Source organism: Leucopleurus acutus (assembly GCF_964270905.1).
Source record: "Leucopleurus acutus genome assembly, chromosome: 17".
NCBI classification, from domain to species: Eukaryota; Metazoa; Chordata; class Mammalia; order Artiodactyla; family Delphinidae; genus Leucopleurus; species Leucopleurus acutus.
The window spans coordinates 46428897-46453281 of NC_139159.1; the positions used below are offsets into that span (position 1 = coordinate 46428897).

General features: G+C 34.9%; 1 protein-coding gene across 9 annotated transcripts in view; it reads left to right on the top strand.

Moving 5' to 3' along the window:
• Positions 1–24385, top strand: part of VPS13B (vacuolar protein sorting 13 homolog B) — an 808377-nt gene that overhangs the window by 21839 nt on the left and 762153 nt on the right. For all 9 annotated transcript variants that reach the window (XR_014326885.1, XM_082859134.1, XM_082859132.1 and 6 more), the window contains exon 4: positions 17282–17402. Coding sequence is in view for 8 of the 9 variants with exons in the window: in XM_082859134.1 (XP_082715260.1) it covers positions 17282–17402 (121 nt within the window). In the remaining variant the exon portion in view is untranslated. The remainder of the gene's footprint in view (positions 1–17281; positions 17403–24385) is intronic.

Genomic DNA, 24385 nt, shown 5'->3' on the forward strand with positions numbered 1-24385 from the left:
ACTGTTCAGGTCCTCTGCCTATTTTTTTAATTGGGTTTGTTGTTTTTGATATTGCGTTACATAAATTCTTTGTATGTTTTGGGTATTAACCCTTTATCGGATATATTGTTTGCAAATACAGTTGTTTGGCTGCCTTTTCGTTTTGTTTTTGTGTTTCATCATGCGTAGTTTTGTGAAACCACCGCCACCATGATCGAGATATAAAAGTATATCACCATAACAAGGCTTCCTTGTGCTACTCCTTTTAACTGTACTATCACTTTCCCTACCTCCTGATCCCTGGCAACCACTAACCTGTCCTCATTTTATATAATTTTATTTCAAAAATAACAAATATAAATGGAATCATACAGTATGTAATATTTTGAGCACAGATTTTTTCACTTAATATAAATCCCTCGAAGTTCAGCCAAGTTGGTATGTGTATCAATGGTTTGTTCCTTTTCATTACTGAGTAGTATTCTACTGTATGGATATATATATATATATACTTTTTTGTGATACGCGGGCCTCTCACTGCTGTGGCCTCTCCTGTCGTGGAGCACAGGCTCCGGATGTGCAGGCTCAGTGGCCACGGCTCATGGGCCCAGCCGCTCCGTGGCATGTGGGATCCTCCTGGACCGGGGCACGAACCCGCATCACCTGCATCAGTAGGCGGACTCTCAACCACTGCGCCACCAGGGAAGCCCTGTATGGATATATTTATACCATGGATTGTTTAACCATTCACCCATTGACCAACCTTTTGGTAGTTTCTAGGTTTTGGTATTACAAATAAAGCTACTGTGAACATTTATGTACAGATTTCTATGCCTACATAAGTTTTTATTTTTCTTGGATAAATGCCCAAGGATGCTATTGTTGGGTCCTATGGTAATTTCATTTTTATTTTTAAAAATGATTGCTAAACTAATTTCCAGAGTGGCTATACCCACTATTCATTCCTATGAGCAGTGTATGAGTGATCCAGTTTTTTTTGTATCATCACTAGCGTTTGGTATTGTCACTATTTTTAATTTTAGCCATTCTGATAAATATGTAGTGATGTCTCATTGTGGTTTTAATTGGCATTTTCCATATGGATAATGATGTTGAACACCTTTTCATATGCTTATTTGCCACATGTATTAGTGAAATATCTGTTCTTGTCTTATGCTCATTTTCTGATTTTGAGAGTACTTTATATATTCTAGACATAAGATCTGTCTGTCAGATATGTGGTTCACAAATAGCTTCAATTTGTAATTTGTCTTTTCATGCTCTTACCAAGGCCTTTTACAGAGTGAAAGGTTTCTGTTTTGATTAGGTCCAGTTTATTAATTTTTCCTTTTATGCATTGTGGTTTCAGTGTCAGATCTAAGAATTCTTTGCCTAGCCAAAGATCATAAAGTTCTTATGTGTTTTTTCCTAAAAGTTTTATAGTTTTACATTTAAATCTGTGATCCATTTTGAGTTAATTTTAATATAAGGTATGAGGTTTAGTTTGAAATTCATCTTTTTGCCTGTGATGTTCACTTGTTTCAGTACCATTTGTTGAAAAGATTGCACCTCCTCCATTGAATTGCTTTTGCATTTTGTCAAAAATCAGTTGGGCATGTTTATGTGAGTCTGTTTCTAGGTTCCCTATTCTGTCCCTTTGATTAATATATCTATCCTTGTGTCAATATCACACTGTCTTGATTACTGTAGCTATATAGTAAGGCTTAGTTAGCATTGGGAAGAATGCATCCTCCTACTTTATTCTTCTTCAAAATTGTTTCTGGCTATTTGAAATAGTCTTCTTTCCAGGTAAATTTTAGAATAAGCTTGTTTAGAAAAACCTTGCTAGGATTTGCCAGAAATTGCCTTAAACGTATAGGTCAGTTTGGGGAGAATTGACATCTTTACCATATTGTCTTCCAATCCATGAGCACAGTGTGTCTCTCCAATTATTTAGATTTTCTTTGATTTCTTTCATCAGCATTATGTTTTTCCAGCATGTAGATCCTATATATGTTTTATTAGATTTATACCTAAATATTTTATTTTCTTTGGAGCATTTATAAATGTTATTGTGGTTTTGATTTTGGTTTCCAGTTATTCATTGTTATGCAATTGATTTTTGTGTATTGATCTTGTGTTCTGCAACTTTGTTTCATTTGTTAATTACAGGAGGTTTTTTTAGTAGATTTCTTGGGATTTCTTATCTAGATAATCATGTCATCTACAGGTAGAGAGAGTTTTGTTTGTTTCCAATCTATATGCTCTTCCATCCCTTTTAAATTTACAAGTTAATATTTATACCTCTTCACTGAATCTGTGTAAACACTTTGGCAGAGGTCATTAGGAACATCATTTTTGCAAAATCCAGTGGACACTTTTCATTTATCTTTTTCAATCCTCACTCAGTTACATGTGATGGTTCTTTTTCTGTCTCTCTGGCACCCTTTCTCTGGCTCCTCTTGTGACTTCATTTCTGCTACCCATCCCAGATTTTTTTTTTTTTGCCAGATTTTTAATTGGAGTTTCCCAGGCTTTCATTACTTTAGTCCTTGTCTCTCCTTGGGTAATTTTATTCCTAGTGGATTTAGTTATCACTATATGCTATTTATTCATAAAATGCTATTTTAGGGTCCAGTCGTTTTTTTTGCCCCTGAGCTCCAACACCAAGAGCAAAATGGACCTTCACTTATATGTCTCATAGAATGTTCCAAACTGAATTTATCTTAAACCTCAAATCTGTTCCTCCTTATATATTTCCTATTTCAGTGAAAAATTCCACTTTTTACCTTTAATCCAAACTAGAAACCCTGACAACATGCTTAACTTTCATCCAACTCTGGATTCTACTGTTACATTATCTCTTGAATATTTCTTTTCAGTCTTCATTGGTACTTCTCTCCAAACCTTTTTTTTTACACTGCCTCTGGGCATGATACTTCTAAAATGTAAACTGGATTGGTACTACTGTGCTTAAAATTTCTTAATGGCTACCGTCCTTTTGCTTTCACAGTTCTTCTCAATTTTTCAGCCTGACCTCTGGAATCACTTGCTTTTCTCTCATATTTCAGCTACCCTGAATCATTTGTAGTTCCTCAGACTCACACTGTCTTGATTGCTATAGCATCTATATAAATATAGTAAGCAGTTCATTCATGGACATGGGTAATAGATGAGAATGATTTTCCTGAGCACCATTTTCATTATCTTATCAATAAAGTCTAGATGCTCAATTTCCATTAATATATTGGTAAACTAGAATATCCTTTACTTCAAGCTTAGTATAAGCAATTTTTAAAAATGTCTTTTGTCCTTATAAAAATCCATAGAAAAATTCAATTCTTCATTATTTATATAGTTATCCGCTTGGATGAATTGCACAAAATTTATGTGTTGCTTCTGGCTTTCCCATACTCTCTAGAGAACTTCGAATAAGTTTAATATTCACATAAACAAATTTGTTGATAGAGGCAAATCTACCAAAAAAATTCAATTAAGGTAATCAGAAATTAAATACAAATACTTTCAGTTTTCTATTGCATTTCTCAGGAAAAAAATTCCAGAAAGTTCCAGAAAGCAAATCTTGAATTTGCCCTGCACCAGCAACTTTGTTTACATAGCATTTACATTGTATTAGGTATGATAAATAATCCAGATGATTTAAAGTGTATGGGAGGATGTGTGAGTAGGTCATATGCAAATACTACACCATTTTATATAAGGGACTTGAATATCTACGTAGTTTGTTATCCACAGGGGTCCTAGAAGCAATGCCCCATGGATATTGAGGAACGACTATATCAGGGTATATAATTTTTCAGTATTAGAAATATGAATTTTTTAGTAGTAGAAATTTGATTGTAGTAACTGTTTGGCGCACAGTGCTTTTTCAATTTTCAGGATTTTGTCTTTAGGGTAAATCTCCAGAAGTAGAATTCCTGAGTCAAAGGATATTATTTAAAAGCTTGTTTTTGGAACAGATATTGCCAAATTGCTTTACAGAGGGTTTTATTAGTTAGCTCTTCCATCAGCTGATTGGAAGTGTACATTTTACCAAATCTTTATGAACAATGTGTATCATATTAAAGGAAAAAAGCATTTTTGAGATTTGATGATGTGAACAGTGTTGGTTTGTTGTTTTAATTTTTATTTGTCTGATGACTATGGAAGTTGAACTTTGCCTGTGTATTTTAGTTATTTCCCTTTTTTGTGAGGTGTTTTGTGTCCCTTATTGTTTTCTCATTAGGGTTTTGGTGATTTTCTTAATTTTTTTCACCTCTTTTAGTATTAGCTCTTTTTTGGGGATTTATTTATGATCTTCCCCATTTGTTTTGTACATCTGGCTTTCTTTTTTTACTTTCAACATATATGAACATGTTTAGATTGACACATTTGTTTTCTTTTCACTCTGATATTTTTCCATTGCTTTTAAATAGTTGGATTTCTTTCACTGTCTTATTTTATGTTTTCTATATTTCTCTCCTTTTTAATGCAACTTTCCTTTTTTCTATATTATTTGGATTGATTGTGCTTTTTAGATTCAGTTTTGTGTATTCCATTGGTTTTAAAGTTATACTTCTATTTTTGTCCTTTTAGTAGTGATTACTGTGAAATTTTTACTATGTATACCTAAACTTTAAATTGTTGTTATACTAAGTTTACTCCTTCCTGTTAATCAGTTTTGAGGATCTCAGAAGGCTTTAACTTATTATCTTCTTTCCATCTTATATGCTGTTATTATCCAGAATTTTAGTTTCATTTTACTTTTATACCTCCCAAATTAACTGCTGTTGTTATTATTCTTTGTGTAATGAATACTTCTTTGATCTTATTTGCCTGTTTATCAGTTTTCTTGGTTTGCTGTTTTTAGCATCTCACTTCTTTCTGGGTTTAATTTCCACCTTTATGAAGTACTCTAAAAAATATTACAAGAGATTCTCTTAGTGGTAAACATTCAATTTTCATTGTCTAAAAAAATCTTTATTGTAGTCTCTCTCATTGGTAGTTTATTTGGTTGCATCAGGTTGGTGGATATTTTCTCCCAGTGCTTTGAAAATATTAACTCCACTATTGAATTGGTTCTGTTTTTGCTGTTGAGATTTTTATATATTAGTGGTGTTACCATTTTATTGTAAAACGTGTCTTTTTTTTTTCCTTAGTTGTAGTTAAGATCTTCTTTTTCAAATGTCTTTGCTGTTCTTCTGTTTCATGATCATGACTCTAGGAGTGAATTTCTTTTTTGTTATCTTTTTTAAGATTTATTGTGTTTCCTATATCTATGGATTTATGTTTTTGATAACTTCTGAAAAATCTTTATCTCTCTGAATATTAATTCTGTCTTATTCTTTCTATTTTTGCCTTCTGAAACTTGTTTTACACACGTTACAACTTCTCAGTCTGTCCTTCGTATCCCTAATCTTTCATATTTATCTTGTTGTCTCTCTGTGCTACACTGTGGGTAGTGAGACTCAAATCTGAGTCTCTCAGATCATAAACTTATGTGCAATTCATAAGAGGGTTTGAAGTTTACTGTACTCCAGTGGTTCTCAAAGTGTGATCTGAAGACCGCTAGGTCATGATTTACTTTTTTCATCATCATTCTCTTATGAATGTAGAGTGGAATTTTCCAGAGGCTACCTGATGTATGACACTGTGGTAGATTGAAGGCAGAAGTAAATATGAGAATCCAACTGTTTTCTATTAGGCCAGATTTTTTAAAATGTAAAATAAAATAATTCCATTATTTTTACCAGTTTTCTTTTTGTTTTGGAAAATATAGCTATTTTTCATAAAAAGCAAAAACTTAAAGTTTTATAATTTGTTTATAATTATGTTAATGTGATGGATTTCTTATTTTTAAAAGCATATATTTAAACTTTTTTCTCCTTTTTTATTTCTCCTATGGTAAATATGGGTAGATGTAACCCATTTATACAAAAGGTCATTGGCGCTCTCAGTAATTTTTAAGAGGGTGAAATGTCCTGAAATCAGAAACTTTGAGGACCCTTGTGTAGAGAGTTGAGAGTAGGGAGCCACTGAATTATTTTAAGCTAGCAAGCAACTTGATTGAGTTTGTAATTTAGGAAGTTGACAGGCTTTTCAAAGTTGAGGAATAGATTGGAGGAGGTGATTTCAGATAATTAGTTAAGCTCATTTTGCCATATTCTAGGAGAAAAGTGATGGGGCCTAGATGGAACTAAGTCATTGGCTGGGTGATAACTAAAATTATCATTTTAGTATATTTTCCTTTATTTGAAGGAAGCGTTGAAAAGTTCATTCAGCAAATCGTTATCAAGTGCCATAGTACTGTACTAAATACTGAGGATATAGTGGTTAATGGGAGGACAAAACCTTTCTCCTCTCTTGAATGTTTTAAGGAAAAAATATTATATCATGAGTAGCTTATGATTTTAATTTTAGCATAGAAATGTCTTGTAGTCTTAGAACCACCAGATGGTAAAATACTTTGCTTTAGAGTTAGGTTTGTTTTTGAGCTGAAATAACTTGAGTAATTTAAAAACATTATTGAAAAGGAAATAAAAAACCGAAAACCAGGAACCATCCACAAATAACTTGTGGATGAATGAAGATGAAGATAAATGTGTTTCAAACTGTATTCTATGCCTTAAAAATTCAGGAACAGAAGAAATCATGGTTTCTTGAACTTCTACCTTTGTCTAAAACCTCCTAATCAGAAGTAGTAGAAAGAACACTCTTTTTAGTTAAGCTGTTTTGGAAAATAGCTATGTGTTATAAAGATCGAGTTCTTAAAATATATATATTTAAACTGTAGAATCTTTTATTATGTCACGTATAAGCTTGAAATTTGTGCCACATGAAAACCAAACTTGGCGTAAGGTGGATTTTTTGGTTTGACCATTTTTTTTAACATTAAGGAAGTTTTAATTCTTGTTTGCCATTCTGAATGTTTTTGGGGGGTTCTGTTGTATTTGTTTTATCCTTGGGAAGACTTTTATTTTCTTTTTTCAGCTGTAAGAGGTATTTTTATTCTCTCACAGGTCTTCTAATTTAGGAAGAAGAAAAATTGGGATTGAGATAAGAAAGGAAGGCTTTTAGTTTCAGGAAGGACTTTCTAAGAATGTTATGAATGAATGAAAATATGAGGTTGTAATAGAAGTGCCAGTACAACCTTAATTATAGTGCTCAATGCTGTGGACACTATAATTTATATGTCTGAATGCTGGGGGGAAGAAAAAAGCAGGTTTGAGACTTTGCAACTTGCTGATAGTTGCAAGCTCTTTTTCCCCCTGTTAGCATTAAGTCATCTCAATGTGTTATCTGGAAGTAAAGATAATGAAGAGCAGAGACTGCAGCTTCTAGTTTTTTATTTCTGTTTGGTTCACAAGGTCTATAGGTTCCCTTTTAATCCATAAAATGCAATGGTTCTCTGATTTTTGTTTTGATTATTAGGTGCTGCTAATTTTCTTTTTTCTTGAATTTTCTTGAATTTTCTTGAATTTTCTTGAATTTCTTTTTTCTTGAATTTTTTCTTGAATTGGTTCATTTTTGCCTTGATTTTCTTTTTGAAACTTCGGATATCTTATCTTTAGAAACTGTACCGAGCCTATATCTGATCTTAGTTTTCTATAGTCAGGTTATAATTGGGTTTTACTAGTCTGAATAACAATTTCTGCCTATTAATTGTAGTGTTTTAGATTATTCACATTTTATGAAATTTTCTGTATGTTCAGGTTTAAGTCTAATTTTTTGTTTGTTTACTATTTGTCCCATTTAATTTTTCTTCCTTTTTTCTTTTTTCCTGCCTTTTTTTTGATTAGTTGAGTATATTTTAGCATTCCATTTTATTTTCATTATTGGCCTTTTGCTATAACTCTTCATTTTCTTATTTTGTGGTTGTTCTAGGGTTGGCAGTATGCATGCTTAACTTATCATTGTCTACTTTCGAATAATAATATACTACTTAATGGATAATTTAAGTATTCTCCTTTAGTATGCTTACAACAGTATGATTCTCTTTATACCCTGTCATCATTTGTGCCAGTGTTGTTATAACTCTTATATATATGTTACGGACCCCAGGACTACATCATCATCATCATTGTCTTCATCATCATCATAGTTATGATTGCTTTGAACAATTAATTGATTTTTAAGAAATTAAAAAACAAAAAGTGTCTGTTCTATTTACCCACATAGTTATTTCCGGACTTCTCATTCCTGTATGCAGATCAAAGATTTTAATGTAGCAGCATTTTACTTCAGCTTAAAGAACTTCTAAAAATAGTTTTTGTAGTGCATTTCATATCTACAGACTCTTTCAGCTTTTGTTTGTTTGAAAAAGTCTTTGCTACTTTCTTTGCTTAAAAACTCTGACTTCTGGATTTAACCTTTGGGGTTATTTCTGCTTATCTGCTTATGGTTGGGCTTTTCTAATAGCAGCTGTGTCTACTTTGTTTTCAAAAGAGAATAATAGCAAGACTTGGAATGAGAGAAAGATGGCCAGCAGTTAGAAGATGAAAAGATCTTAGTAAGAGCAATATAAATAGCTTAAAGTAATTGCTTCTTCTATGAACTCTTTAAACACTTTGTTAACAAACTCTCTAATATTATTTGTCAAAAAATTTTGAACTTTATTTTTCTTATTTGTTAAATGAGAATAACAATATCTTATAGGATGTTTGTGATGATTATGAACAATGAATATAAAGCTCTTGCATTGCTATACCCGTAATAATTAATTACTCTCAATATTATTTTACAGCTTACGTCTTGTTTGCTTTTAAAAATACTCCGTTATAAATAATAAATATTCTGAAGTCAAGGACTCTTTCTTTTCCCACTGTTAACAACTTTTATCTCCTGTGCACTGTGCAGAGTATCCTGAATATAGCAGGTGCTTTCTTTCTTTTGACCCTTTACCACCTTCGTTCTACTTTATTATTTCCAGGCTCTTTTTTTTCATGTCTAGACCTAATGGAGTCTTTTCCTGTCTCATGTTACACAACATCCACTTATTCATTAACTCACTGTAATATGGCTTCTTCCCTTACCACTCTAATTGAACTATTCTTTCAAAGTTCTATAGTCATCTGTTAGTAGTCCTAGGAAATCTTAATTTTTGGCTTTCCAGTTTAAGATGATTGTAAATACTATAATAGTCATAGTTGCCATCTTATTGGTGAAGAATTAAATTTGCCCACATTGTCCAAAAATAAATTAATTTTAAGGAGTGAATCTTGTTTGGTGTTGATGGTTATTCTGTACATCTGCATACACAGAGGTACTGATGATGATCAGCACTCCTTAGTTGTTGAACTATTCCTGAAGACTAGGCTCGCACCTCCAACATTGTTGCACTGTTTAGCTCAGGCATGTTTTACTGTTTGCCTCAACTTGTCCAAATATAAACTTCCCTCCAAGTTAGAGCTCATTCTCAGCTTTAGTTATCTTATTTAGTAGAACCATTATTTACCTCTGAATTGCATTTGTTTTATAAGGAAGATAGGAATTATCATTGTTGACTATAAGTAAAATGTTTCTAATATTTACAGTGCAAATGCAATGCCAAGAAAAAGGGGGAAAATGTTATTTAGGGTCCTATTAAGTAGTTCAGATTAACAGAGGATTTTCCAGTGCATCAAAGAAAATCCAGTAAGAGATTGGATATACCTTTAAGAAACAAAATATTGTTATTCTTTTCTTATTTTTGAATGAGACAAACTTTAAACTGTTAAAGAGTATGTTTTCTGAAAAATAAGTTTATTATATATATAAATTTTAATTTCTTAATAGATAAGAATATATTGTTGTCTTATAACAGTTAAAGTATTTAGATCTTTACTTAACTATTGTTTAAAGTATCTGTGAATATGAATGGATACTCAAGTATAGAATAGATGTTAGGGGATTTCAACTACAAAATAAACAAGTGTTCTTATTTAAACAGAGATATAGTAAGCATCATGGCTCTTGAGGTTTTTTTCCTTTTTTTTTTTTAAAACAGCACACTCATACTATAGCTCTACAGCCAAAGTCCCCTTCATAGCTAAAGTGAAATGAATCATTATAATCTGAATACTTAGCTATTATTAAATTTTAAAATTCTTACTATTGTTCTAGTTCTAATTTAATTCTTTTAACTTTTACTTCAGTTACTTAAAATCTCAGTTGGCTTCATTAGTATTATTGAGATGTATTCATAGTACTATTGAGAAAATTCTACTGTGTTTTACTGAAAATTTACCTTGAAATGTATTCTTTTCTTCTTATGTACTGAATGCTCCTGGGTTTCTCTGTTTTTGGATTTATATATGATTAGAAGATGTTTCTAGTTTTTTCCCCACACTTATGTATCTTTTTCCCCAAGTTAGTTTTAGATCTTATTTTCTTAATCATGTTGGCCAATTTTTTTTTTTTTTTTTTTTTGCGGTATGCGGGCCTCTCACTGTTGTGGCTTCTCCCATTGCGGAGCACAGGCTCCGGACGCGCAGGCTCAGTGGCCATGGCTCACGGGCCCAGCTGCTCCGCGGCATGTGGGATCTTCCCGGACCGGGGCACGAACCTGTGTTCCTTGAATCGGCAGGCGGACTCCCAACCACTGCGCCACCAGGGAAGCCCCACATTTAACTTTTACTTTTGCATATGTTTAGAATGTGCTGTTTTGATATTTTTTTTTTTCCGGAACTGTTATATTTTTCTTTTCCTTGGGTCTGTCGAATCTTCTTCAGCCTATTTTCTTACTGAAAATTACTTTCCTTTCTCTTATTAAAGCTTTATTGTTTCATTAGAAATTAAAGGGGTAACAGTAGAAATGTCTTGTCTTCTTGGCAGTACTATAGCCAAGCAAAAATTTTATGCTTTTCCCCCTGGGCTATTTTATAAGATTCCCTCGTAATTTAGATATATTTGTGGTATGATGTTTTTTGCCTTATAAAACAATGAAAACACTGGGTTACAGAGCAATTTCAGGTTGAGTAATTGTTTATCCTGTACGTTTTTATTAAGGCAAATGTTTTAAAGCGGGAGTCATGAAACTATGGCCCATGGGCCTACTGCCTGTTTTTATAAGTAAGGGTATTTTGAAACACAGCTAAGTATTGTCTGTGGCTGTTTTATTTTATTTATTTTTTATCGAAATATAGTTGACATACAACATTATGTTAGTTCTAGGTGTACTACACAGTGATTTGATAATTGTATACATTAGGAAATGATCATCACTATAAGTTTAGTGTTGATCTGTCCCCATACAAAGTTATTACAGAACTACTGACCATATTCTTTATGATGCATATTACATCCCCATGGCTTATTTATTTTATAACTGAGGGTTTGTACCTCTTAATCCCCTTCACCTATTTTGCCCGACCCCTCACCTTCCTCCCCTTTGGCAACCACCCATTTGTTCTCAGTATCTATGAGTCTGTTTAGGTTTTGTTTTGTTTTTTTAGATTCCACATATAAGTGGGATCATGTGGTATTTGTTTTCTTTGTCTGACTTATTTCACTTGTGTCATACACTCTAGATCCATCCATGTGATTGCAAGTGGCAAGATTTCATTTTTTATGGCTGAGTAATATTCCACTGTGCGTGTGTGTGTGTGTGTGTACACACACACACACACTCACACACACCACATTTGCTTTATCCATTCATCTATCGATAGACATTTAGGTTGCTTCCATATCTTGGCTATTGTGAATAATGCTCCAGTTAATATTGGAGTGCATATATCTTTTCAAATTAGTGTTTTTGTTTTCTTCAGGCAAATACTCAGTATTGAAATTGCTAGATTATATGGTAGTTTTATTTTTGATTTTTTATTATTATTATTTTTTTGTGGTACGTGGGCCTCTCACTGTTGTGGCCTCTCCCATTGTGGAGCAAGGCTCCGGACGTGCAGGCTCAGCGGCCATGGCTCATGGGCCTAGCCTCTTGGCAGCATGTGGGATCTTCCCGGACCGGGGCACAAACCCGTGTCCCCTGCATCGGCAGGCGGACTCTCAACCACTGGCGCCACCAGGGAAGCCCCAACCTCCCTCTTTTTTTGTTTGCAGGGCCTAGTCTTTTCAAACCGTGTCCTTTGTGATGTTTTCCTGACTACTGTAGCTCACTGTGATCTCTCCCATCTCAGAATATATGGTGCTTAGTACTCTATGTTTAGTTGGCCTTCTCTCATCTGGAGGCAATAGAGCAATGTAGGTAAGATTGTGCCATTTAGTAGTAGTGTGATTTTGACCCATTTAATCTCTTTATGCCTCGTGTCCTCATCTTTAAATGGGGATCTTCTTTTATAGGGAATAGTGTCTACTTCATAGAGTTGTTTAGAGAATTAAGAGATGTGAATGTAGTGTCAGTAGTACATGACCCATTGTAAGTGCCATAAAAAAATTGTTTTTTTTCTGTGTGTCTCTTTTCCTCTCTGCCTGCCATTCTTCTTTCTTCCCTTTCTCTCTGCTTTCCTGTCTTTCATCAGTAATAATGCTAGGGGCTTTTCTATCAGATGTATCTGGGCATTCATCCCAGCTCTTTTACTTCGTATCTTTTTGACCTTAGAACCTCTTAAGCCCTAATTTCCTCCTCCTCCTTAAAGTTCTGGCACATATAAATGCTCAATAAATTTCACTGTTTTTTTTTGTGTGTGTGACATATGTAATAGCTGACTAACTTGAATTGCTCTTAACCTTTTTATGCATATAAGTATTGTTCCTCAAGTAGGTAAAGTAAAGCTACCAGAATATGGGTACTATCTATTTGTATTCCCTATTTTCTCTCAAAATGCCTGACACATACTTTTTTTTAAAAAAAAAATCAGGTGTTCCTTGAGGGAAGTTATACATATAAGAAAACAAAGTGCAGTTTTATTAATCGGTTCACACACCCAGTCACCCCCAGTGAATTTTGGTAAATATTAGATGGTAGAATGTGGCTTAGGCCAGAATGCCTCTGTATATACTTTTGTTCTCTCATTCCTTAATTTCTGCCCATTTCACCTTCCAGATCTAAGGGTGGGTCTAACCACTTCAATCCAGTGGTTTAAAAACAGGGAAGGATAGGTTGGCAATATGATATATACCTACTGATACGAAGGAAAGGGATGTCATAGGCAATAATGAAGAGCAAATTTTTTCTAACATATGATGCTATTATATAACCAGCATAGTTTGATTGTTCTCTGGCTGGGCAGTATCCTGGGTTAGGTGGCTAGCTGTGGGTGTGAAAAGAAGGCAGAGGAGAGATGGCTAGTGATTGCATCATCTGGGAAACATGGCTCTGGTCCTGTTACTGAGTAACATGGATCTCAGGGATAGAAGAGTGGCTCCATCACACAGGTGTTTACAGTTAGTATAGTGATCTCTTTCATTATTAAAATGTAGCCTGATACATCTTATTGTATGTTAAGCTTTGGCCTGTCAGGTTAATTATTCCTGCATTTGGGAGGTTCAAGTAAAAGAATGCAAGGGAGCATAAACTCTCTTTTCTTCTTCCCCAGCCTATCGCAGTCCCTTATCCTCACTCTTATGGGAGAGAAGATGGAAGCAGTCTCCTCTGTGGGCTTAAGCTGATGTGTGAAGAGGTTGGGGGCATACACTCCTTTACTGGAGTTGCTTGGCATTTTTTTTATGGCTAAAATTAAGTTTATTAATATTGCTGTCAGGGTAGAGGGGTTCCAGAGATTCCCATTTTTACCACAAAAGGTAGTGTTTTGTTTTTTCTGGCTCACTCTCCAGTTGTACCTCTGCGTTGCTGACTTGACTTGGCTCTCTGACTCTCCGAAGTAGAGTTACCTTTAGAGATTCTTTATTGCATCTATTGCCGTTATACCTGCTTCTGGAGGGGATAGAGGTGAATGTCTCTAAGGGCTTTGTAGCGATTCATTTCCAAGGCCCTCACACTCTGTTCAGGAGCTTTTGGTGACCAGAACTTCCAGGTGAACCTTAGTCCTTCTCTGCTTGCCAAGTTTGGTGCCACAAGGCTGAAGAGCATAAGGCACATCGCTTCTCTGTCTTTCGTTTTCTCCTTCTTCAACTCTTTCTTTTAACCTTTGTTTTTAAACAAGGACTTCGAACGATTCAGTCACCTGTTTTAAGTTTTGTCCTCAATCTTATTCATACTATTGTGAATCTGGGAGTTGATGGTTTTCCAGTTTTAATTGACTAGCCCTGTGAGGGCTCAGGTGAAAAGTATGTAACATGATCCCATGATCAGTCATTATGAAAGTAATGGGTCTGTTTACGTACAGTGTTTGCCATGTTTTCACTGTTAGGAACTTTTGTAAGGAAATGACATTCTTGCTTGTTTCATGAGGAGCAAAGGGCAGTATTTTCAGAAATAGCTATGTGGTCCCCAAGAGACAACATTCTTTTGCCATGAAATCTACTTACCAGACATTTTGGAAAAATTGCATCCTAAATCAGAAAGATATAACTGTAATGTGTTTGGGGTTAAAAATTATCTCAAAACATTTTAACTGGTATTTTTGAGAACAGAGTTACTTTTATTAGAAATTAGAGGCTTTCAATGAATTAAAATGTGTAATAGTCCAAAGTGATGCATACTGGTTAAAAGCAGATGATGAACTCAAACTAATGGTGGAAGTAATTCCAGTTTTAATAGTAAATATTATAATTGTTGTTTTGCTTTATTTTTTTAAATTTAATTCAGTTGGGGCAGGATTTGAATGGAAGCTCACTTAATTGATGCAATTAAAATGTAATTGAAATGAAAACAAGTCAAAATTATCAAAAGGATTATTTTCTAATTATAATACATATGCAACCATAATTTCCTAACCAGAATTAAGAAAGAAATGTTTGCACATTTGGTAATGTTTGTTTCATAGTACATATTCCTATGGGTACCATGATTAATGCCCATTTTTAAGGCACACTGAAATTTCAAGTTTATTAAAATTTTTGTTTAAGCAAATGAAGTTATTTAGTTTGTTTTTCTTTTAAGTGAAAAAATGTAGTTTGTAGGGAACTTTATTCAGTTCTTTTTTTAAACTATTTGAAAACTCATATTTAGTCTATGCATTTTACCCATTTTTGCTGCTAATAACTTTTTAAAAATAAAATAACTTGTTCTTTCTTTTGCTTTAAAATGTTTGTCATCTCGTGTATGCCAGATTTATTGGACTGCAGTAGTTTTAGTGCATTTTGGCTGGAATGTTTATTATGACATCACTATAATCTATATACAGTATGTGATTTCAGATGGTTTCAGTGTTAAATATTTTCATAATTATGCTAGTTTTGGCAGTTCACTTGGAACTTTTTCACATCTCTTTAATGAATATGTTTTACTTCTGGGCTTTTGAGACAACCATATGTTTCAAAAATTAATAGTGTGCTTTTAATGTTAACATTGTGCAGAAGTGTATGACTACAGACATTTTTAAGGATCTAAGTTGAACTAAAAGTAATTACAGTAAGGTCTTATTCACAGTAGTAGTCTTTTAGTATTTGGAGACTATAACATCCCCCAAAATAACAGAAGATGTCATTATAAAGATTGAATAGTGAAGCTGTTTTGTGGAATGAAATGCTGTGAAGTTTTTTATTAACTTAAACGTAAGTTCGTGCAAAAATTTCCTTTATTGTTTGTTACAGTAAATTTTTAACTTTTTGTTGTAATGAAGTTTCAAACAGAAATTTTTTCTTTTGCTAATATATCACACTAGCATCTGAAGCCATGCTATATTGTAAAAGATTCATCTTTTATTATTGTATAATCCTCTTAGTGTGGTAGTGAATAAGAATTTTTGTGTCTTAAAGGAGGGCCTATCATTGTTCTTATTTGCCTCTAGTACCCTATTAGAATGGTAAATTTAGTGGGTATCCTTCTTTTTGTTCTTGAAATTTTCTCTTCAAATATATAAAAGAAACTAAATTTATCACGATTCTTTTAAGCATGAAATAGTTTTATTATTGATTAATGAATTGATGGTGCACAGTACACCATCTGTTTCCCTTTGTGTTGGAGAGATGTTTGATCTCTGCCTCCTCATATGCATCTCTCATTCAAGCAGAATGTGCTCTTTTATCCCCCCAAAAGGAATAAGATGATGTCAGATGCTTTTACCTCATTCTACTACCTCATCTGTTTCCTCCTTGTAATATCCGTCTTATTGAAAGAGCAATCTATGTTTATTTTTTCCATTTTAACTTGTTATTCACCCTTTGAACTACTCTTTTACTTCTTCCACTCCTGTCCCTCTACTGCAATTACTAAATGTCCTTTTTTTTTCCTTTGGTTATTGGCACCCTCCTCCTAATTACCAAATTAAGTGTTAACGTCTCTGTGGTTCTTAATGTGACCTCATTTTTATTGAACTAGTACATGCCTTTAGCTTCTGGTATTGTTCTCCCATCTTAAACATTGTATACTGTGGCTTTTTTTGACTAATCATTATCCTTGCATGTGCTGTTTATAGGTTTCCCTATTTAGCCTCCAATCTTAACCTAAAACATTTCTACACTCAGTTTTAAGGGCCTCATCTCTCTAGTTCTTCCAAATAGAATGACTCTTTGTGTTCCTATTACTTGAAAACAAACAAAAAAGTACTCTTGTAGACTGGTTATATATGTTTTAAATAGATTCTGAAATCTTTGCAAACAGATATTATATCTAATTTGCTTTTGTAAATCCAGCAATTAACACATAAAAGCATTATATAAATGTTTGTTGAATCAAGTCAGGAAAAGAGTACTCATTTGCATTGTATAGGTTTCAAAAATATGTATGATTTTTTTTGAAGTTTTTATGTTATCCATATCAAAACCCAGTTAAACCTTATATCTAATCTGAACAATATTCAATTCAGTGAACAGTGTTAAATAGGATGCCAAGATTTCTGAGGATGATTAAGATTAATCATTAAAGGTGATTAAAAAGACAGCTTGGATTCTTAATTTAACTCACAAAAATAGTAAGGGTCTTAACATATAAACAAATAGGGGAATATTAAGACCCTTTCCATTTATTTTGCATTTTCAAATGGAAAATGTTTAAAAGCTTCCTTTGAATTGTCTTCTTTTGCTAAAACCATATATAAGATTTTTTTTGACATTATCAAGTGGTGTCTTTTGATACCAACTAAAGAAATAGACAATTTATGATTTTAAACTACTACTTACTTTTAAAATGGTGTTTAAGAATGCAAATTATGAAAAATTTTGGTTACATAGATTTTTAGAGCTAAAAAAAACCCCTGAAGAGTCTATTTTATCACATTTTAGTAACTTGCATACATTCAACAAAACTTTTTAAAATTCTTGAATGGTGACTGATACTTTTCTTTCTTCAAAATAAAAATAGGATGACCATGAAAGCTGTGGTTCTAATTCTACCAACTGTAGTACTACTGAGAACACAAAGTCATCAGTAAAACCCAGAAGAATTCAGCAGGCTGCTCCCACAGATCCTGATTTGCCACCAGGTAACTTCTTTTTTATTTTTAATTTTGGTTTATTTTTGGCTGCGTTGGGTCTTCGTTGCTGTGCGTGCGCGTCTCATCGCTGTGGCTCCTCTTGTTGTGGAGCAGGCTCTAGGTGCATGGGTTTCAGTAGTTGCAGCACGTGGCCTCAGTAGTTGTGTCATGCAGGCTTCAGTAATTGTGGTGCACAGGCTTAGTTGCTCCATGGCATGTGGGATCTTCCTGGACCAGGGCTCGAACCCCTGTCCCCTACATTGGCAGGCGGATTCTTAACCACTGCACCACAAGGGAAGTCCCACCACCAGGTAACTTCTAAGGGTATTGATAAAACCAAAATTTTGATTGTTATTAATCATTGTTGTAACCCTTTGTAGAATATATGTTTTCCATATTTTTTAGTGTCATAAAATATTTAAAATATATGTAAATTTGCTGCATGACATCAGAACAGATTGAAAGATGTTTGTGAGGGCTCTGGACTCATTCAAATTTTGATGCTCTTTTGTCCTAGGTTTATTCCTTAAGTTTCTTTCTTTCTTTTTTTTTTTTCTATTTACTCCTTTAAGATTAAAAGGTGGATGACTGAATGACAGTTACTTGAATATATTTTTGTCTTAAAATTTACTCATCTCTAAGTATAGGAATCACTGATCTAAACAACAAAATAACACAGATCATTTCAGACAGCTTCCAGTCTCCAGATTAAAAGCTTCATCACTTCAATTATATATATAATTCCTTTCATTTATTTTCTCATAGATTCTAATCATCTCTTGAGGATGATTAAAGGACAAATCCCAATAATTAATACATTGTTCTTACTTTGCTGCTGTTTGTCCCTATGCACGTGATCATATATCAGGACCCCTTCCCTTAAATTTTTCCTAGATTAAAGGTCAGGAATCAAATACATCTTCATGGAACACTAGTGCACATTTGATGTTTTTAACAGCATTTCACATTAAATAAAAAGGAGCCATATTGTTCTGGGTAAGATAAGTACTCATTACATCATTAAGTTAAACAATAATCTTATCATTGTATAAAAAGTTCCCAGAAATTTAAGTTAGCTCTGTACTGCTTGAAATGTTTGTATAATAGTTATAGTCTTTTCCATGTGGCGATTTTGCAAAGTGTCAGTGCAGGTGTTTCATTCTTTTTCTGTTTTTTTTTTTTTTTATGTTTCTGTTTATTTCTTCATTACACTCACGATCTTATAGTTATTTGTTGTCATCAGGGAAACAGAAAGAGGGATGGAAGTCAGCTCTTCTTGGGGATCAGGACTTTCTTCCTTAGTTATATTAGTTCCAATACCTAAAAGGTGGATCCCAATCCTGTTTTCACTCACAGAGAACTCTGAAAACAGGCCAGTTTATCTGATGCAAAATCAACACCTGAGGAGACCCAAATCTTTTTTTACATTTTAAGATGATAACTGGGATTTTTTTTTTTTTTTTTTGCGGTACGCGGGCTTCCCACCGCCGTGGCCTCTTCCGTTGCAGAGCACAGGCTCCGGACGCGCAGGCCCGGCAGCCATGGCTCACGGGACCAGCCGCTCTGCGGCACATGGGATCCTCCCAGACCGGGGCACAAACCCGCGTCCCCTGCATCGGCAGGCGGACTCTCAACCACTGCACCACCAGGGAAGCCCATAAGTGGGATTTTTAAAAAAAAAATTTTATTGGAGTATAGTTGCTTTCTTACATCCTCTCCAAGCAAAGACTTGCCTCTGACTCCTACTTATAGTCTCTTTGTTCCTCTTGCTTCTTGATAAACAAAGGAAACTGAAATTTTTATTTATCTGGAGGAGTAGTGGCTTACAAACTTATCAACAGTTCCTTGATAAATGTTTAATGAAGGAAAAAAAAACAATGATTGTTACATGTCAGCTCTGTGGCCAAAGTGCATTGATGCCTTTTTACAGTTAGTAGTTATCTGTCCTTCTCTTTCATTTATCAATTACTTCTTTTTTTTGAGGTATAGCTGACATTGGTATACACTTGTTTTCTGCCCCAAAGCTTTGTAAGCTGGTTTCAACCTAAGTTCAACCCAATTTCAAACCTATTAATTTTTGACAGTCTTCTGGCACCATCTACTTTACTTGTAAGAGGTTGCCATTAGGTACATCATTTCATAGCCGCCCTCCCTCAAATATAGTTTCTAAATTACATTTGAATTGAACATATTTAACTGGTGTTATAGTGATGTTAATGCTGATGCTTTGTGTTTTTAGGAACTTTACCTAACAGATCTCAGTATTCTCTCTGGCCTTAGAATAAATAGATTAATTGCTATGGCTGGAGAAGGTGCCAGAAGAAGTTATTTTACTTCTGAATGTTTCTAATTCTACTTAGAGTAGTTATGATGGTTAAAGAGCTTTCTAAATTCTTTTCGTAATTATTAACTCCTTGGGAGAAGTCCCTGGTGAATCTAATTAAACTGTAAATTAAACTATAGCTTATTCTTATTTATAAAATGGGCAACCCCTTTACCCCTCCAAATTTCTGACTACATATCCCCTTAAAACTTCCTAAGCCAGCTCATTGTATACAACTCTCTCCATCAATATCCTGGCAAAGAATAAGCAGTTTTAGGTTTAACTGTTGAGTCTTATTACATTTTTTTTTCTTTTAAGAACTTGTTTAAGAAAAATTTAAAGCTTTTGTCAGTTGTTGATTTCACAGATTAAAAATCTTCTGTGGGCTAACTTACATGTCCTCAAAACAGGTCCCAGACTTTTAATGATTCTTTAGAGACTGTATTGGAATTTATACTGATATTCAGGATTGGGGGAACTGACCTATTTTTAGGAGCATAAAACATAAAAATAAACGTAACATAAAGCATCCTATATTTAGTGGCATAAAACAGAGCTGTGTTCTACTGAACTACTTGAGGTAGCTTTTGGATTAACAGGTGCTTTTCTGCCTTACCTGACAGGACTCATATCCTCTTTTATGCTGTGACAAATATCACAGTTAAAGGAGTTGCTTTAGGAAGTAACTGAACTTATTGGACAATTACTGGAAGGCAGAGCAGCTAAACTTAATATTGCCAAAGGGAAAAAAAAAGATAATTTGACAGTCCAGTTGGATAGTGGTAAATCCTTTTATTTCAAGATTAACTCATATGGTTATTTGAGGACTCATTTCTGGCAATGTTATCTTACCTGGAAAGAACCTATATTAAGGTTCTTTCATGGTAGAGATGAATTCCTGTTCTCAAAATTTTCTAGGGCAAAGTTACTTCTTCCAGCATCTGTGGTTATAATTTTGGAGTTCAAACATTTACGTAGATTCAGAGATGCTTTTTGAGAAAAGTTTTGGTGTTGAGAATACTTGTTTGTTCTATATCTTGAAGGATGGGCACCCCTCTAATAGGAAAGAAACACAAGTCAATATCTCGTATTTTCTTTGCAATTTCTGGTCTTGTTATCTGGAACAGTCTTTTTCAGATTATGCATCCTGACCAGTGAGTGCATTGTGAAAGCAATTTAGTGGGTCATGGCAAGCATTTAAAAAATACGTAGCATAGAATAGAAAACCACATGGTGTGGGGAATGTAGTAAAGGTTAATCATATTGCAAGAAACTTATGCGTATATGTGTGCTTTGCTTGGTTATGATGTAATATTTCTTACTGGGAGAGAGGTCAAAAGAGTATGAATCTGACTGATTTGAGCCATACACATTTTCTTTCAGTTAATGATATATAGGCCAGAACCTTCAATTACTTTTAATAGTTTCGAATTGTGGGCCTAGGATACTCAGTAAGATATGTTGACAATTCCTATTTAGAGAGAAAGTTTAAGGATGTTTCATTTCTTTCTTTCTTCATTCATGCTTTCCTCAGTATTCTCTGTACTTTATCTAGCTCAGAAGTGAGATTACTTCTACATACAGCTACATACCTGGATTATTTAGTCCTGTGCTCTCTGAAGTGTACAACCTTTGGTTTTGTTGAAGGTCATTGTAAGAAGCCAGCCTTCTGTGGGCTGCTTCTGCATTTTCTCTAAAATGGCTTTAAGGGTATTGTGCTTTAATTTATTCAGGACCTCTTAATTAACGGGTATGTTTTTTCTTGTTAAATATTTTTTCATTAAAGTTTTTTTCTACTTATTTTCTAGGAAGCTCAGATAAATTTTGTGTTCTAGTGCATAGCTTCCTCTTTCTTGATTTTGTCATGTAATTGTCTCTTCCCTTTTTTTCTCCTTACCCTTTTACTCAGAATACATGTATTGGGGTGGCCAAAAAGTTCCTTCGGTTTTAAAGCAAAAATAAAAGACACATTTTTCATTTTCACCAAGTACTTTATTGACCAACGTATTCACAGTTTTGTTCCACTATGTTCTGCCATTTTCCAGGCCACTTCATAATTCCATCTTTCCAAAACTTTTCATCTTTTTAAGCAAAGAACAGTCTTCTAGGAAGTTGCAATTTTTTCCATTAAGAGAATTTTATAAAGCCCGAAATGAATGGAAATCCGAAGGTGCAATGTCTGGTGAATATGGCGGATGAATGAGAACTTCCCAGCCAAGCTGTAACAGTTTTAGTCTGGTCATCAAAGAAACACATGGTCTTGCGTTATCCTAATGGAAGATTATGTGTTTTCTGTTGACTAATTCCGGATGCTTTTTGTCGAGTGCTGCTTTCAGTTGCTTTAATTGGGACCAGTACTTGTTGGAATTAACTGTTTGGTTTTCTGGAAGGAGCTCATAATAGAGGAGCTTCCATTCCCACCATATACACAACATCACCTTCTTTGGATGAAGACTGGCCTTTGGTGTGGTTGGTGGTGGTTCATTTTTCTTGCCCCATGATCTCTTCCATTCCACATTACTGTACAGTATTCACTTTTCATAGCTCATGACAATTGGTTTTAAAAACGGAACGTTTTCGTTACGTTTCAGTAGAGAAACACATGTGGAAATATGGTCAAGAAGGTTTTTTTCATGCTCTCACTCCCTCTTGTGAGAACACGAGAATCGCAACTAGCTGCTGGACAATCATCGATAGGAGGACACTGGAACTCACCAAAAAAGATACCCCACATCCAAGGACAAAGGAGAAGCCACAGTGAGATGGTAGGAGGGGTGCAATCACAGTAAAATCAAAGCCCATAACTGCTGGGTGGATGACTCACAGACTGGAGAACAATTATACCACAGAAGTCCACCGACTGGAATGAAGGCTCTGAGCCCCATGTCAGGATTCCCAACCTGGGGGTCTGGCAACGGGAGGAGGAATTCCTAGAGAATCAGACTTTGAAGGCTAGTGGGATTTGATTGCAGGACTTTGACAGGACTGGGGGAAACAGAGACTCCACTCTTGGAGGTCACACACAAAGTAGTGTGCGCATCGGGACCCAGGGGAAGGAGCAGTGACCCCAGGGGAGACTGAACCAGACCTACCTGCTAGTGTTGGAGGGTCTCCTATGGAGGCAGGGCGTGGCTGTGTCTCACCGTGAGGACAAGGACACTGGCAGCAGAAGTTCTGGGAAGTACTCCTTGGTGTGAGCCCTCCCAGAGTCTGCCATTAGCCCTACCAAAGAGCCCGGATAGGCTCCAGTATTGGGTCACCTCAGGCCAAACAACCAACAGGGAGGGAACCCAGCCCCACCCATCAGCAGACAAGCAGGTTAAAGTTTTAGTGAGCTCTGCCCACCAGAGCAACAGCCAGCTCTACCCACCATCAGGAAGCTTGCACAAGCCTCTTAGAGAGCCTCATCCACCAGAGGGCAGAGAGCAGAAGCAAGAAGAACTACAGTCCTGCAGCCTGTGGAACAAAAAACCACATTCACAGAAAGATAGACAAGATGAAAAGGCAGAGGGCTATGTACCAGATGAAGGAACAAGATACAACCCCAGAAAAACAACTAAATGAAGTGGAGAAAGGCAACCTTCCAGAAAAAGAATTCAGAATAATGACAGTGAAGATGATCCAGGACCTCGGAAAAAGGATGGAGGCAAAGATCGAGAAGATGTAAGAAATGTTTAACAAAGATCTAGAAGAATTAAAGAACAAACAAACAGATGAATAATATAATAACTGAAATGAAAAATACACTAGAAGGAACCAATAGCAGAATAACTGAGGCAGAAGAACGGATAAGTGACCTGGAAGACAGAATGGTGGAGTTCACTGCCACGGAACAGAATAAAGAAAAAAGAATGAAAAGAAATGAAGACAGCCTAAGAGACCTCTGGAACAACGTTAAACACAACAACATTCGCATTATAGGGGTCCCAGAAGGAGAAGACAGAGAGAAAGGACCAGAGAGAATATTTGAAGAGAATATAGTTGAAAAATTCTCTAACGTGGGAAAGGAAATAGCCGTCCAAGTCCAGGAAGCACAGAGAGTCCCATACAGGATAAACCAAAGGAGAAACACGCTGAGACACATAGTAATCAAATTGGCAAAAATTAAAGACAAAGAAAAATTACTGAAAGCAGCAAGGGAAAATCGACAAATAACATACAAGGGAACTCCCATAAGGTTAACAGCTGATTTCTCAGCAGAAACTCTACAAGCCAGAAGGGAGTAGCATGATATACTTAAAGTGATGAAAGGGAAGAACCTACAACCAAGATTACTCTACCCAGCAAGGATCTCATTCAGATTCGATGGAGAAATCAAAAGCTTCACAGACAAGCAAAAGCTAAGAGAATTCAGCACCACCAAACCAGCTCTACAACAAATGCTAAAGGACCTTCTCTAAGTGGGAAACACAAGAAAAGAAAAGGACGTACAAAAACAAACCCTCCAACATTAAGAAGGTGGTAAAAAGAACATACATATCGATAATTACCTTAAACATGAATAGATTAAATGCTCCAACCAAAAGACATAGGCTTGCTGAATGGATACAAAAATGAGACACATATATAGGCTGTCTACAAGAAACCCACTTCAGACCTAGGGACACATACAAACTGAAAGTGAGGGGATGGAAAAAGATATTCCATGCAAATGGAAATCAAAAGAAAG